The following is a 15,430-nucleotide window of genomic DNA, read 5'->3' on the forward strand; positions in this document are numbered from 1 at the left end:
ACTCTTTGCGTAAAATGATACTAAGGGAAAAGATAGCAGCAGAAGGAGTGGCTTTAATTGAACTAGAAGATTATTGTTTGCAAAGTGGAAACAAAGTAAAATCCCAAGAGGAAGCTGCAAAAGTTATTCAGAGTGCGTTTCTTAACGACCCTGGAATGTGGTGGATGGCAACTGGACACACTAAAGACAATATTGCGCAACAAGAAATCGAACAACTCAAAGTTGCACAGTTTCTTTCGTTTCTTTCCGAGTGGGAAATTTTTCTTTGTAATAGAAAAGGTTTTGTACTTCTTGCCATAGAGTTGGAAACACAAGAAATTGTCGGAGTTTGTTGTGTAGCGGCCCCTCGAGGTGAAGAATCTTATCTAGACTATGTCGTTGGTTTGTTAACTATAAAGAGTACCTTTTGGGGACTTTTTAGTATGCAGCAGCGGAGAGCTCAGGCATTTGGTGCTTGGCAGAAAGAGTCAAGAAGACGCGCTCTTGAAAATAGTTTGCCAATATTATTGTCCATGATAGGGGTTCGACCCGATTTCCACGGAAGAGGAGTAGGCAAGGCTTTGTTGCAAACTCTTAACAAAGTTTCTGACGATTTGAAGACTCCCATTTACTTGGAAACGAGTGTGGCTCGCAATGCAGAACTTTACATGCACTTTGAATATCGCATCGTGGAACACTTGAAGAGGCCAGTCAAAGTTGGAAATAATGAAAATTCTTGGGATTGTTTGATTCCAATGATAAGATTGCCGTATTCATAATAATTGTATATAAGAGAGATTATGAAAAACTTGCAGAAACAGCTACTAGACTCCTTGGAACAGTCCAAGAATCAATTAGAAAGAGAAAAGTTGCTTATTCAGTTCGAACAGTCGTTGCCTCAGGTTGAAGGGGGAAAATTAAAGCAGTTATTTTTTCTCAACTCAAGACAGTTACAAGATTGCAATTGGAGCCCTTGGCTTCCTGTTTTTCACCTGTTCCTTGTTCAGGAAAAAATATTACTCTATGTCGCCTCCAAAGAAAGCATAAGAATGGAGTGGAGAACAGACTTGGTCTGCAAAGAAGAAAGCTTTCGCTTCAGTGAGACCTGTATTCGTTTGGCACAAGTTTCCGAAAGCAGACTACGAAGCTTGGTCGGAAAGCAACTCGCGGAGTTGGTGTCCATTTTCGGAACAGACATATTCACTCTTATATACTTTTCGGTTCTTGAAATTGCAAAGAAAGCTTTATCCGATAACTATACGGAGCCTGAACCGAAACCAGAAAAAGAAGGTTGCTTACAAAGTAACCTTTCTGTTTTGACTGAAAGTCGTATCGTGAATTGCCTCGAAACCAGCCTTGAAGCTATTGCAGCTATTCTCAAGAGTCTAGAAGGACCTCCTTCGAACAACGTTTCTTTTCAAAAGGAGCTTTTAAGTTTTCTCCATCAATGTTATGGCCATTCGAATCGCTTCGTAAGAGAAGCTTGTCAGCATGTTATGCATCCAACATTAGAAACATTCCAATCAGAGTTGGACAGTGTTGAACCTGAAATTGTTGACATAGTTGCCAAGATAATAGCATCTGGAATGGAAGACAACTGGAGTCAAGTTAGATTTGCAGCTTCACTCAATTGCAGGCTATTTCTACTATTGTTGAAAAGCAGAAAGTGCCAGTATTTTTCTATTCTTCTTCCTCGACTACGATTGAATTGCCATTATGCTGCAGAAGGAGTAAAATCATACAGTTTGGAGTCATGGAAGCTAATCTTACAGAATGATGGTCTAAAGACACTTTCTGAATTGGCAGAGTCATTTTTTGACTATTATATATCTCAAACTCTTGCAGAAAATCATTCCGTTCGAGAGGCAGCCTGTCATGCTATGGAGGAGGCAGTGGAAAGACTTCCGTTTGAGGCATTGGAAAGGCATATTAAAGAAGTTATACAGTCGCTGTTCTTTTGCATTCAAGATGAAAGTTGGCCAGTTCGAGATTGTGCTTCTGTGGTTTGTGGTAGTGTTACTGCAAAATACCCGAAGCAGGTACAGGAGAGTATCGAAATGGAAAAACTTGTTGAACTGTGGAAGAATGCATTGACAGACAATATTTCGAGCGTACGTGAAAACTCTGCAATTGCTTTGGTGAAAGCTTGTGAGGCTTTAGACAATCATGTTTCACTAAACTATGATACGCTATTTGAGTATTGTTCACAACTTATGCTTCGAGTGAAGGAGCAACCAAAGAATCCTGAAAGATATGGATTACGAAAGACACTCCAAGACACTCAGTTTGGTGCCGCTCACAAATTAGCGCATGACAATGACAGAGAAATCCATGTAGAACAAACTATGTACTCATGCGGTTCACTTGCACCCAAACTGAAAGGTGGTCATTCATGTGATCGTCGCAATCGTCGTACAAAGGAACCTTGGGAAGAGTCAGATGGAGGACTTCGCTTATGGAGACTTTTGTTTTTGAAAAGACCGAAAGAAGCGTGTGCACTCATTCCGTTATCGGTGGAGATCTTTGAACACCTGGAATTTGCAAAGGCTTCGTATTTATTGGATACATTTTGGTCAGTAATGGGAGATATTTTAGGGTATTTGGATAAGGAATCTGTTAAGCCCTATTTATCGATATTAATGGAACAAGTCCAAATTGCTAAAAGAAGTGAATATCCTGCTTTAGAGAAGAATGCACAAATAGCATTTAGAAAGCTAGAACGACTTTTGCAGTCGTAGTGCATACATTTGCTACTCGAAGAATCGCCTCTTTGGTTCACACTGATTCCCATTTACAAGCAAAATGAAAGAAATCAACTTCAACTCTTATCGGTTTCACGCATAAATACGGAATGTAAAAAACTTGAAGAATGATTGTGCTTAAGCCAATTATAGAATGCTTTGATATCTTCAGAGGAGCGCCTTTCAATCCATTTTTGTAATTTACGCCCTTCTGTTTCTGAACGACTTTGAATTCGAGCCCAAATTTGTTGGTCTTGTTGGGCTCTGTTCGACAGCCATTGCATAAATAAATGAATATCTGCCTCAGATCTACTTTCTAACAGTTTTCTCATTATTCTCAACTCTTCTACAACTTGGTTGGCTGTTGAACGAAGGTTTAATAATTTGGACATTGACTCGTCAAAGTATCCAAGACTTATTTCCATTTTTAGCCATGATTTCAGCGTTACCTGACACTTTGGAAACTCCGACTTTACACCCCAGTCATACAATTGACGTGCAAATTCAACATTACCTGCGGACTCTTCCATCTGTGCCCACGCATGTAACAAATGGCTATGTTGAGAGTCTATTTGAAGGCCACGCTTAAATAACATCCTCGCTCGCTCTCTATTGCCTTGTCGACACTCTAACAATCCATATGCTTGAAAAGCAGGTGCCGAGTGGGGGTCTACTTGTAAAGCTTTTTCAAACAATTCTCGAGCAAACTCAATGTTACCTAACTTCTCTTCAACAATAGCCCATGCTTGCCAAGAAGGACAATGACTGGGGTCTGCTGCAGTAGCTAGTCGAAACTTGTCTGTTGCTTCTCGAAGCTTTCCGTTTTTCTGTTCCCATACTCCCCATGCTTGCCAAAGATATGCACATTTACTGGAATGTTGCACACCTTTACAGAAAATTTCTCTAGCTTCGTCACTCTTTCCCTGACGAGTTTCAAAAACCGCATATGCCTGCCACGCTACTCCATCTTTTGGGTCCAATTCAACACATCTACGAAATATTTCTCTGGCTCGACTAGTTCTTCCAAGCTTCTCTTCCAAAATAGCTAATGCACACAACACATGAGCACTAGAATTATCTATTTCTTCAGCAGCAAGTAATAGGCGTCTGGCTTGTTCCGTCCTTCCTTCCTGAAACTCCAGTTTTGACCAAGCAACGTAGAGACGAACGTCTCCAGGATTCTTCTTCACACTCCTTTGGAAAGACTCTCGAGCCTTTAAAATAAGACCCTTTCTCTGCTCACTCAGAGCGTGAGAAAAATCTGAACAGCTTGGATACAGGCAACAAACGTTGTCTTTCGCCATCAGATCCAATTGAGCGTTACGGTAAGAGGTTTTCGTCCGTTCCTTTCTTAACTTACAATCTTCGTTTCTATAACTATTGCCCTGTCTAGTGTTTTCAAATTCTGGATATTCCATTTTCATGCAAAGAGTGGGAATGAAAAAGTCCACAAACTGACGTTCTCTCGCAGTCTCTCTATTTCTTTCTCGTCTATTCCTAGAAAAACTGGGTATATAACAGCCACAAAATCTTTTCCTATATGATTCTATACCCTTCAACTTTGCAGAAGAGTCTCTGGCAGTGACTGGTAATATCCAACACGAACTAGCTTGAACATTTATTTCAGCAAACATAGGAAAACAAATGCTTCCCAGTTGGAGGCCAAGTTTTCTTTATTTCGAAAGTCACGGATATAGGCAAGCGAAATATTCAACTCCAGATAAAAAATTTCAATAGCTCAAAGAGATATTTTGATTTGAGTAACTTGTCGTGAATGATTGGTTGGAATGAGAGCTGACGAATGGCTATAATAAAGTCAGGTCAACCGTTGTCTTATATTATAACTTCTTTTAGTTTGCCATCTTATCATTGTGCTGGGTGTAAAAATGTTCGTTTATTTGGGAAGAAGATTCTCCGTTCAACGGGAAACCGCGGTTGTGTAATGCAGACAAGTACTGTTCAGTATCCCGCTGACTCGGAAACCAAAGTCAGTGTTTCCAATATTGATGAACACAGTTCAAAGGTTTTGAAGGAATTTTCCAAAAAAGCGGTGAGAAACGAAGTTGAGGATGATGACCAACTTCCTCTTGTGTTTAACCTGCAAGCTATTACCAGCTATTGGGAACGTAGACAGGTTGAGTCAAGGAGGAGATATTTTGAAGTTGTCTCACGAATATTACCTTTTTTCATTAAAGTGTTATTGGAAAGTCGCTCTGGAAAGCTTCGAGAGACAGAGACCGAAAGAGCCATAGAGTTCCGTGAAATGTTGACCTATCTGGGACCCACATTTATTAAGCTTGGACAGTCTTTATCCATTCGACCAGACATGGTTGGACCAGCTGCAATGGAAGAACTTCAAAAGTTGTGTGACGCGGTGCCTCCTTTCTCTACTGATATAGCATTAGCAATGATTGAAGAAGAACTTGGAAAATCTGCAGATAAACTCTTTTCTGAAATTTCAGAGAAACCGATTGCAGCTGCTTCTCTAGGTCAAGTAGGTATTTTTTCGCTACTGTTTAAACTTTGAGTAATTTCTTTAGGTATATTACGCCAAGTTGAAGTCAACTGGTGAGGAGGTAGCTATCAAAGTACAACGACCAGATATGTTGAAGAAAGTAACATTGGATTTGTATGTCATGCGGAAAGTAGCTGCCATTATGGAAATTTTACAAGAGAAGTTGACAGCAAGTAGAGTACAATACAGAGCATTGCTTGACCAATGGTCGAGAAGTATGTATTTGGAATTGGATTATGTGAATGAAGGCAAGAATGCTGTGAGGTTTTCCAAGGGCTTACAGGGCAATTCTGACGTATATGTCCCTCGAGTATACTTTGAATATACTTCCAGGAGAGTTTTGACGATGGAATGGATTCATGGAAAGAAGCTAGCAAAGAGTGAACCTGCTGAAATTCGGAGATTGGTGACTGTTGGTGTCAACTGCTTTTTGAATCAGTTACTAGGGACAGGGTTTTTTCATGCAGACCCGCATCCTGGAAATCTTCTAGTCGATAACAAAGGAAGATTAGTTATTTTAGACTTTGGTAAGCTTGAAATGCTTATGTAATTGCAAATTCCTTAGTATTCAAAGGTTTGATGAGTGAAGTTGAAAAGTCTCAAATGGATCGAATGATAACAGCAATTATTCATTTAGCAAATCGAGACTATAAAAAAGTCGTGGATGATTTCATTTTTCTTGGATTTCTTCCAGACAATGTAGACAAAGGAAGGATAGGCTCTATGCTTGGTGTTGTTCTCGACCAAGCTTTGCAAGGAGGTGGCGCAAAGAATATCAACTTTCAAAAACTGTCATCGCAATTATCGGAAATTACTTTTGAACTTCCATTCCAAATACCTCCGTATTTTGCGTTGATTATACGAGCTCTTAGCGTCTTGGAAGGCATTGCATTGGTTGGAAATCCTCATTTTAAGATGATTATGGAAGCATTTCCCTACGTTTCTAATCGACTTTTAACAGATGATTCGCCTTATTTGAAACAAGCCTTGAGAGAAATATTGTATAAGAATGGACAATTCTCACCTAAGAGATTGCGAGTGTTAGTCGACTCTGCGCAAGGTTTTATAGAGAATGGAGAAGCCTTTGTCGATTTCGATACACCTCCAGAAGTGGTAAGCGTGATTATATATGTTTGTGTTGAAGTGTCACATAACTTGAGAATAGGGTGCTTCGACGTCACAGGTTTTGCAATTTTTAGTTTCCGATGAGGGTTCTGTTATTAGAAATCTTTTAGCGGATGAAATTGCCAATGGCTTGGATCTTTGGTTGCGTCACTTTTTGCAGCAATTGCGGACATCTTTGTTGGCACCATTCCCTGTGTCTATTCGTTCTTATATCCCACTTCCATTGACGATGAGACTTGCAGAGCCTTTGGAAACCAAGGACTATTATTACATGGAGAACATGCAACAAGCAGTGATGTTTCTATTAACAGACCGTAACAATGTTGGTAGTGAAACAGTGTCTCCGTTGATGTTGCAAAAGATTACAGCCTCGTTTATGACAGAGGAAGTTGTACATGTGTTGCCTCGATTGATAAAAGAGTCAGTTGGATGGAATCGTCGAGTGTTTCGGAAGTTGTTGGAAATGTACTTGAAACGACTTGGTGATGAAATATTTGCCAAATAGTAATAGCAGTATTAGAATTTTGTACGATATCGTTGTAGTAAAATGAGAGCGAAGGGGTACAAAGTGGGTTGCCTGTTTTTTAATAGAAAGTAGTAGTCTTTGTATCCAAGTTTTGCATAATTTGCATGCTCTGTTCACATTTTCTAGCTTCATCACGAACTTGTTGAAGTTTATCACGTATTCCTTTCTCAACAGCACGTTGCAACTTGATCCAGTAAGTTTCTCTGCTTGGTTTATGTACGATTTGTAACTGTTGTGGAGTGACTAGCTGCAGTGTGAGAGCAATCCATTCGAAACCTTTTTGTCTCAATACTCCATGAAGTGATTCGGTTGCTTGAATAAGTTTAACGAGGAATGAAAGACTTGAAGAATTCTTAATGCATTCTCGAATACATTGATCGGCGCAAGAAGCGATGACGAATATCGTATTCGCACAATTACGACAAAGAGGATCAAAGAATTGTAAAAAGAGAACATCAAAAGTATTCGAGTCTACATGAAAGGATAACAACTGAATGGTTTCACAAGTCTCTCGAACAACTATGGACCTTGTTATTTTCCAATCGTGATTACTCTTATCTAATAAAACATTCACTTTGCTGACTTACCTTCGGTCGTTGATATTCTTTTGAATTGCCCATCTTATATTTTTCAAAAATTCGCTCATCATTTCATTTCCTGCTGCACTTTTTCCTAACAACAACGAGCGAATCTTTCTCAAAGCCAAAACTCTCTTTTCCCATTCTTCTTCCATGTGAATATTTTGATTGATCCAATTCATCCAATAACGCAATTCCTTTTTGGTTTTAACAAATAGGGGCTCCACAATAGGTAATTTTGTTATATTATTCTCATCATTTCTTATTCTAGATGATGTAAACGATAATCTTCTCGTCAAACCAAATCCTCCATGTAGAGATACGTTACTATGAAATGAAGCATTATCCTGAAAGTAAGGATGTGGAGGGCATGTTTGAATGCAATCACGTTGAGAACGTTCAGTTGTAATAGAATTGGATCTTTGGTAACCACAGTGAGACTGTGCAGATCGAGCAGAAAGATTAGGAGAGTCCAAGAATGCATGAGATGCCTATCTTTCAAGTTTGGGTATCTCATTCAGTGGATATAAAGAAACATACCTCATTAGAATCTGTAATTTCATTAGTTGTTTCACAAAGAAATAGAATTAATATTACGAATACTTGAATGGCTTTCTTACCTTGTGAGTCGGTATCCTTGGATTCCTTGATCACATTGATAGATAGCTTAGAAGAACTGACTGTCTCTATAATGATAAAACAGTATTTGATACTTGTCAACATATTGGAATGGAACATACTTTGAAATTCTGTCAATTCTCGTGATAAATTACCCCAATCTAAGTTGCTTTCACTGGAATCTCTTGGCATGGAAGATGAAGATTCTTCCAAGAGAGTAGGGCAAGGAACAGATATAACAGACTCCAAATGGAGAGCCAAACCTAAGAACCAACATATGTAAATAAATAAATAAATAAATAAATATAGCTATCAACTAGAATATGTTGTTTGAAGAAACTAACCTCTATTGGCTCTTTGTCCACTCAACTCTTTTGCTATTTGTAGTGGAGAAAAAATATGGGAGGAAAAGTGTTCGTTTGGTTCTTGATTTTCTTGTTCTCTTATTCTCTCCAACCATTCTAGACAAGTTTTTGCCAATTTCTTTTCCAGTTCACTTGAATAGGATGACTGTTTTATCTTTTGAGCAACTTGTTGAACTTGTGACAAAACTTGCTTTAATTGAGTCAACAAGGTGTTTATAGAATTTCCATTTACAGACTTTTCAGAGTCTTCTTCTTGTTGTAGCCACAAAAGAATACTATCATCCATAGAGTCTTTGCCGGTACCTCGTACAAGTTGTGGATACTGAAATTCCATTTTCAAATTTGAATTACGACATTGGCTTAATGTTCTTTTGTAACTGTTCTTGTAAAACTCTGCCGATCAAATGCCTTCTCTTTTCAACAAATCTACAAAAAGAATGCAAAGCATATTCTATGTGATAAAATAACTACAAAGTACCTTTCTGAAGGTCGAAAATGTTTCATATAACCATCCCAAGGAACGTCCACGAGACCTGCCTTTTGACAAACAAGTCGTTTCACTCTTGCTGCAAAGGCTTCAGGAGTTTCTTCGGGCTCTTTGGTTTCCGGTGGAAGAAAATAAACATCGCAAACCAATGCCCAAGAAGTCATCTATGAAATAGATAGATAGATATACTCGTTATTTTATAAGTTTCTCAACTATCACTTACCAAACGAAACAGATATTGTAGAAAATTTTCTGATTTAGAGTCCCAGAAAGCATCACTGAACTCTCTATGATATTTGATAGCAACTGGATAAATAGTTGCATCCAGTTCAAAGGCACCCTTCTTAAACATGACACAATATTCATTATTCACACACTAATATGTCTCAATATGAACACTTATATCTAATGCCATGGACTTTGAATACTCACCGTTCCTTCAGGAAATATAAGAAGTGGAGGAACATATTCTAGTTTCAAATGCTCTTTTAAACGTCTACGGACCATGTCTCGATCACGCAAATCATCACGATGAAACCAAACACAGTGTAGCTCATCTAAAATATACCTTTGGAGAAATCCTACAAAGCCATTATGTAGTTGTCCAAGAACTGAAAAAGGATGTATTTGTAAAAGAATAGCAAAATCTAACATAGTTGTATGATTGGCAACAAATATCTATCCAACCTAAGTTTTCTATATCATTCCTCATTGACATCATACCTTATTGGATCCCTTTTTAGGACGAGTGCCGTGATAACGAACGACTCCAGAAAGTGACATAATCCAAGCACCTGCATACAACACCAAATATCGTTGAATAATTCTCTCTTTGGTTGCAGTATTCTACAAATGATTTGCAAAGTCCATGTTAGCATGAGTCAATCCAACTTACTCGTATGAAGATATGGATCAAAAACAATAGAACAACCAAAACCAGAGTGGAAGCTGTAATACAAACCACACGAAAAGGAAAAAGAAACAAGTAGCGAATTATAGCTCCCAATAACCAACTATCGCAATCCAATCAATTGAAATAGTTTTCCTCAACTATAAAACCTTACGGAAAGAACAAATAAAAGTTCCAATTCCATGGAAATTCTTTCTTTCTTTGAAAACATTTAGTAAAGCTATCATCCACCATATCTTCAATGCCTTCCATGAAGAATGGAATCACCAAACTAGAAACTGGAATTTCCAAAGTAAAGTAGTAAATACAACGAGAGAGAGAGAGAAATACCTAATTTGACAATATTAAGGTGTTTGGGTTCCTCCAGGTCTGAAAGCAAATTATTATCCAGTTCTTCTTGCAACTTGTGAAAGGATAACGATTCAAGATCTTCCGGGTCCTCTTACACAGTAAACTCAACTTTGATATCCATCTTGAAAGTTTGCTTACCACAGAAAAGTCTTGGAAACTAGAAAATACTGCATTTCTCGCCTTTTTTAGAGCATTGCTTCTGTCTAAGAAAGAAGAGTGATTCGTGTGAAAAAACCAAACTCTACAAGTATCCAACTTACACAAGTTACGACGTGATATTTTCACTTTGGAAGATTCTAAAGGAGTGGGCAAGTTGGAAACTACTTGTCTCATATCAGAGAAACGAAAGACTGAAGAGCTTTCCGTCATAGTATTGTTGGAATCTCCCATTCTTTTCATCATTTCATTCTTTATTCTTCATCCACTCTTTTATTCTACCCAATATTCCGGAATAGTCTATTTTCATCATAATAAAAATACAATTAAATAAACAACTTTCGACTCACCTTAATATCTGCTAGTCGAGCCATGTCTTCTACAATCAACTGACTGGACTTTCCTGTCTTGCAATCCAAATGCAGACGAACAGCAAAGTGTTCATTTTCCATCAAAAGATGAGACAACTGAGAATACGGCCGTGGATAAATTCTTACTAAACAAACAGCAGTTGCATCTCTCAACTCAAAAGTTGCCATACAATCTCCTCTTCTCGTATGAAATATTCTCAAATTCTGTAATAAACCAACAGCAACAAACTACTCATCTTTGTTGTTCACATGTACAACAACTCTGAATTGGCTACTTACTCTAATATTCTTTTCTTTCTTATTCTCAATATCAGCCAAAGTACTCCAAGCTTTAGAAAACATTCCCATAGCTTCCAATTGTTGACGTAACTGAGCATACTGAGCATCCGATAGAAGAATCATACTATCCGAAGGATGGGCATAACGAATAACATCCACCAAAGGACTATCCACTTATCAATACATACAAAAATCATATCCAATCTACTTACATGGGATTCAACAAATGATAAGCGTCAAAAAAAAGTTTGTACAAATTCTGCCAAGTAAAGCCAACATATTCCTTTTCATATTTTATCGCATCTGAAATACTTGTTGTTATCTCGTCTTTGGAAATGGTGGGAGTAAAACTAGTCAACTCCTCATTATTCGTCTTTCTCTTACTCGTACTCTTCCTTTTCATTGCCTAATAAGAAATATTTGATATGTTGCATTCAAAAGCAAAGAATATAATAATAACCTTTCGCTTCTTTTGTATAAACTTGAGAAGTTGCTCTAGAATATTCTTCATATAATTTCTATTTGAATCTATCTTATCTAAAGCACCAGATAATATAAGTGCTTCATAGGTACGTTTGGTAACTGCAGAGTGTTCTACTCGTGTACATAAATCTTCTAATGAAAGAAAAGGACCATTTCGTTCTCTTTCTTCAATAATTGCTTGAGCAGCTGCATGACCAACATTCTTGACAGAGGCAAGACCAGCTCGTATACCTAATCATATTCATTCTACTTATCTATGATAAGTATAGAGTCCGACTTACCCTTCATAGAAGACGTATTATCTTCCGTATATTCCACAAAACTTTGATGAATACAAGGTCCATATACAGCAATTCCTTTTCGAGCTGCATAAAGACTAAACTTGGATATCTTATCCATATCACCTTCATGATGATTAAACAATGCAATTAAATATTCTTGTGGATAGTTTGCCTTTAGCCAAGCAGTTTGATAAGTAATATATGCGTAAGCAGTAGAATGACTCTTATTAAAGCAATATTCTGCAAACTTGGACATCTGATCGAACAGCTCTTCAGCAAAGGAAAGGGAATATCCTCCTTTTAGGGCTCCTTGAATAAAATTCTTCCTTTCAGATTCCATTGCATCAGCCTAAGTATATTTGTATAGACAATATATAAACCTTCAAGAAACCTTTGTTGAACAAACCTTCTTCTTTCCCATAGCTCTCCTAAGAATATCAGCTTGACCCATGGAATAACCAGCAACTACTTGAGCTACTTGCATAATCTGTTCTTGATACATCAATATTCCATAAGTGCTTGAAAGAATGGGTTCCAAAATGGGATGCAAATATTCCACCTTTTCTAAATCAACTCCATGAGTTTTGAAATCATAAGCACAGTAAACGAATGATTACCTTTACCCAACTTCCGCTTAATATAACTAGGTATGAGACCAGCATCCAAAGGACCTGGACGATACAAAGCAATAGCTGAAGAAATATCTTCCAAGCAGTTGGGACAAAGTTCTCGAATGATTTGCTTCATTTTGGGAGAAGCATCCAACTGAAATACTCCGTCCACTTCTCCTTGTGACAACAATTCATAGGTTAACTATATATACTCTCAGTTCATATGGCAAAAGCTCTCTCTCTCTAAAACTACCATGAGCATTACCTTATCATGGGTAGGAATGGCATCTAAATGAATATTCGAACAAGTTTCTTTCTTTCGAATCAAACCAAGTGTTTCTTCTATAATACTTAGGGTCTTGAGTCCCAATAAATCCATTTTCAACAATCCAAGCGCTTCAATATCTTCCATAGCATATTGAGTAATAACCTATCCAAATTGAATCCACAATTCTATTCCCATATTGTACTTACTTCTCCATCACTTCCACGTGTAAGTGGAACCAACTCACTCAAAGGTTCCGGAGAGATAACTACCCCAGCGGCATGAACCTACAAATCATTACAAAACATTGGCCAAGATTTACTTTCAACTTACTCCATAACTCTTTGTAGTTCCTTCAATTCGTAAGGCAAGATCAATCCAACGGCGAATGTGATCATCATTCTACAAGAATATCGTATATAGATTCCCAATTCTCCCATACAAATGTAGCACTTACCAAATACCAATCTCGGAATACTTTGGATGGACTATGTGTAGATATCATTGCTTCCAATGAAGTAGGCTTTCCTCTATTCACCAATATCTCTTTTGAAAACTTTTCCGTCTCTTTGAATGAAAAACCTAAAACTCTACCAACGTCCTTGGATATTGTTTTAGAATTCATAAAGTTGTATTCTGTGATTGCCATACCTTAACTACTGCTCTAGAAGCAAGCTTATTAAAAGTGATTATCTGTGCCACATATTCTTCACCATATCGCATCTTCAAATAACGAATGATCTATAAAAACAATGACCAGTGTCACATTATCAATCTATGGATTGAAAACAGTACTTCATCCTTTCCTCTCATAGAAAAGTCAATGTCAATATCTGGCAAACTCATTCTTTCCGGATTCAGAAATCTTTCAAATAACAAGCCGTGTTTAATGGGATCGATATCCGTAATTCCAAGAGCATAAGCTGAAACACTAATGAAGACCCATTATGAAGTAAATATAAAACAACATACCAATAAGTGAACCTGCTGCAGAACCTCTTCCAGGACCGACACGAATTCCCGACTGCCTCGCAAATGCAACATAATCCCAAACAATAAGAAAATAATTGGTAAATCCTTTTGATTGAACTATAAAAAGTTCTCTTTCTACACGATCTAAATATTCATTGGGTATACAATGAAAGTCATGGACGACGTTGGTCATTTTATCAAAGGAAGAATTGCTGAATCTTCTTTTCAAGCCTTGAAACACCAAATGTCGCAAATATATCTAAATAAGTTGCTCAGTCCATATCTTTTCTCATTATGAAAACACAACAACCTCTGGTTTGCCTTGAAACTCTTCGGGTAATCTCATTTCAGGAAATCTTGTCGCTCCAAAAATATCGTAGTCTTCGATTCTTTCACTTATTTGAATGGAATTGTACAAAGCTTCTCTTATAACATGCAATGGTAAAATGGGTTCAAAACACTGAATCATTTCTTCAAAAGTTTTAAAGTATTCTGTTCCAGTATATCGCATTCGTTTCTCATCTGTCAATTTTTTAGCAGTCTATCATCGTTAGTTTCAATATTTCATAAAGTCAATGCACTTACTTGTATACACAACAAACAATCATGCATGTCTGCATCAGTTGCATAAGTAAAATGGGAATCATTCGTGGCAACAAGCTTGATTCCTAAAACTTGCGATATGTGATAAATACCGGGAAGAACAATCTTATCTTGTTCTAGTCCATGATTCTACAAAATAAAAATTAATATGTGCATATATTCCTCTCAAAAATCGAACAATACCTGGATCTCCAAGAAAAAGTCATCACCAAAGGAATCTTGATACCATTTGGCAACTTGCAAAGCCTTTTCCATTTCTCCTACAAAAGCAACATTTCACAATTACAAATATAAAAACTCATTCAATACGAACCAGCTAATATAGCTTGTGGAATCTCTCCTGCCAAACAACCACTTAAAATGACAAGTCCTTCCGAATAACGTTTCAAATAGTCTTTGCTGATACAAGGCCTCGCCATGATTCCCTTTCGTTGTACTCCTTTTAAATGACTAATGGAAGTCAACTTGGAAAGATTTCGATATCCTTCAGCATTTTTGGCTAAAATAGTGAGGTGATATCGACGCTTCTTTGCTTGTACTGATATATCACCGTTCAGAATATAACTTGTGAATATAAGCACAATTCTATTCAATAAAAAACAAGTTAAACTTACACTTCATTTCCAGCAATAGGTTTGATTCCACTTTTAAGGCACTCTTCAATGAGCTCCACTACTCCAAACATAACGCCGTGGTCTGTCAACGCCAACGCCGGACAAGACAAAGACTTGGCACGATGAACAAGATCTTTTACGTGGCTAGCTCCGTCAAGCAACGAATATTCACTATGTACATGCAAAGGCACATAAGTATTCAACTTGGTTACGTTGCCTGCATATAAAAGATCACGGGAACTACTGGCAGTACTTTTACTGGAATCGGTAACCACGGCCTTGACAAGCGTCTGAAATTCACGGCGTGGACAACAATAATAAAATTGCGAACGACGAAAAGAATATTTCAAAACCACACAATGCTTCCAGGGTACCAAGTTGTGAAATAAGCAGAAACATGTTCTAGGTTTCATGGAAAGATGCCGGATGAGACTCGTCACGAAATTGCGATGGGTAAAAATAACTCAACCAATAGGCATTCCCATTTTCTATGGTTCATTTTCAAAGTATATGCGTTTCATAAGCAAGTAGTACCGGAAGCAATTCAACCAAGATAGATACCGTAATTCTGAAGATCAATAAAAATGAAATATTTCGACT

The 15,430-nt window shown here is 37.5% G+C and overlaps 7 protein-coding genes across 8 annotated transcripts; 3 read left to right on the plus strand and 4 right to left on the minus strand.

Moving 5' to 3' along the window:
* Position 1: 1 nt before the first annotated feature.
* On the plus strand, positions 2–916 carry Gasu_56840 (uncharacterized protein). Its single transcript, XM_005703139.1, has one exon. The coding sequence runs from the start codon at positions 15–17 to the stop codon at positions 756–758; it is 744 nt and encodes a 247-aa protein (XP_005703196.1). The 5' UTR covers positions 2–14; the 3' UTR covers positions 759–916.
* A 95-nt stretch (positions 917–1,011) lies between these two features.
* Gasu_56850 (uncharacterized protein) lies at positions 1,012–2,752 on the plus strand. Its single transcript, XM_005703140.1, has one exon. The coding sequence runs from the start codon at positions 1,029–1,031 to the stop codon at positions 2,715–2,717; it is 1,689 nt and encodes a 562-aa protein (XP_005703197.1). The 5' UTR covers positions 1,012–1,028; the 3' UTR covers positions 2,718–2,752.
* A 4-nt stretch (positions 2,753–2,756) lies between these two features.
* On the minus strand, positions 2,757–4,391 carry Gasu_56860 (PsbB mRNA maturation factor Mbb1). Its single transcript, XM_005703141.1, has one exon. It carries the CDS (start codon positions 4,352–4,354, stop codon positions 2,798–2,800), a length of 1,557 nt encoding a protein of 518 aa, XP_005703198.1. The 5' UTR covers positions 4,355–4,391; the 3' UTR covers positions 2,757–2,797.
* A 70-nt stretch (positions 4,392–4,461) lies between these two features.
* Gasu_56870 (aarF domain-containing kinase) lies at positions 4,462–6,912 on the plus strand. The gene is made up of 4 exons (XM_005703142.1): positions 4,462–5,214; positions 5,261–5,762; positions 5,810–6,348; positions 6,401–6,912. The coding sequence occupies exons 1-4, from the start codon at positions 4,522–4,524 to the stop codon at positions 6,863–6,865; spliced, it is 2,199 nt and encodes a 732-aa protein (XP_005703199.1). The 5' UTR covers positions 4,462–4,521; the 3' UTR covers positions 6,866–6,912.
* A 4-nt stretch (positions 6,913–6,916) lies between these two features.
* On the minus strand, positions 6,917–8,431 carry Gasu_56880 (hypothetical protein). Of its 2 annotated transcripts, XM_005703144.1 has the most exons (4): positions 8,427–8,431; positions 8,005–8,345; positions 7,474–7,955; positions 6,917–7,413 (listed from the first exon to the last, which is right to left on the minus strand). In XM_005703144.1, exons 2-4 carry the CDS (start codon positions 8,272–8,274, stop codon positions 6,945–6,947), a joined length of 1,221 nt encoding a protein of 406 aa, XP_005703201.1. In that variant the 5' UTR covers positions 8,275–8,345; positions 8,427–8,431; the 3' UTR covers positions 6,917–6,944. The 2 variants fall into 2 exon arrangements, with proteins under 2 accessions (XP_005703201.1, XP_005703200.1); XM_005703143.1 differs by lacking the exon at positions 8,427–8,431 and having other exon boundaries at positions 8,005–8,381.
* Positions 8,432–8,581: 150 nt separating this feature from the next.
* On the minus strand, positions 8,582–10,581 carry Gasu_56890 (phospholipid/glycerol acyltransferase family protein). Its single transcript, XM_005703145.1, has 10 exons — positions 10,456–10,581; positions 10,334–10,398; positions 10,175–10,283; positions 9,999–10,122; positions 9,830–9,947; positions 9,658–9,780; positions 9,367–9,612; positions 9,158–9,310; positions 8,926–9,098; positions 8,582–8,873 (listed from the first exon to the last, which is right to left on the minus strand). Exons 1-10 carry the CDS (start codon positions 10,562–10,564, stop codon positions 8,795–8,797), a joined length of 1,299 nt encoding a protein of 432 aa, XP_005703202.1. The 5' UTR covers positions 10,565–10,581; the 3' UTR covers positions 8,582–8,794.
* An 8-nt stretch (positions 10,582–10,589) lies between these two features.
* Positions 10,590–15,301, minus strand: Gasu_56900 (DNA polymerase III subunit alpha). Its single transcript, XM_005703146.1, has 20 exons — positions 14,831–15,301; positions 14,530–14,780; positions 14,400–14,476; positions 14,199–14,345; positions 13,924–14,154; positions 13,614–13,872; positions 13,437–13,564; positions 13,293–13,382; positions 13,099–13,242; positions 12,975–13,043; positions 12,851–12,928; positions 12,642–12,806; positions 12,383–12,578; positions 12,172–12,329; positions 11,766–12,114; positions 11,462–11,715; positions 11,214–11,407; positions 11,002–11,167; positions 10,702–10,950; positions 10,590–10,651 (listed from the first exon to the last, which is right to left on the minus strand). The coding sequence occupies exons 1-20, from the start codon at positions 15,241–15,243 to the stop codon at positions 10,625–10,627; spliced, it is 3,645 nt and encodes a 1,214-aa protein (XP_005703203.1). The 5' UTR covers positions 15,244–15,301; the 3' UTR covers positions 10,590–10,624.
* Between the last annotated feature and the right edge of the window lie 129 nt (positions 15,302–15,430).

This window comes from Galdieria sulphuraria (assembly GCF_000341285.1).
Source record: "Galdieria sulphuraria unplaced genomic scaffold scaf_60, whole genome shotgun sequence".
NCBI classification, from domain to species: Eukaryota; Rhodophyta; class Bangiophyceae; order Galdieriales; family Galdieriaceae; genus Galdieria; species Galdieria sulphuraria.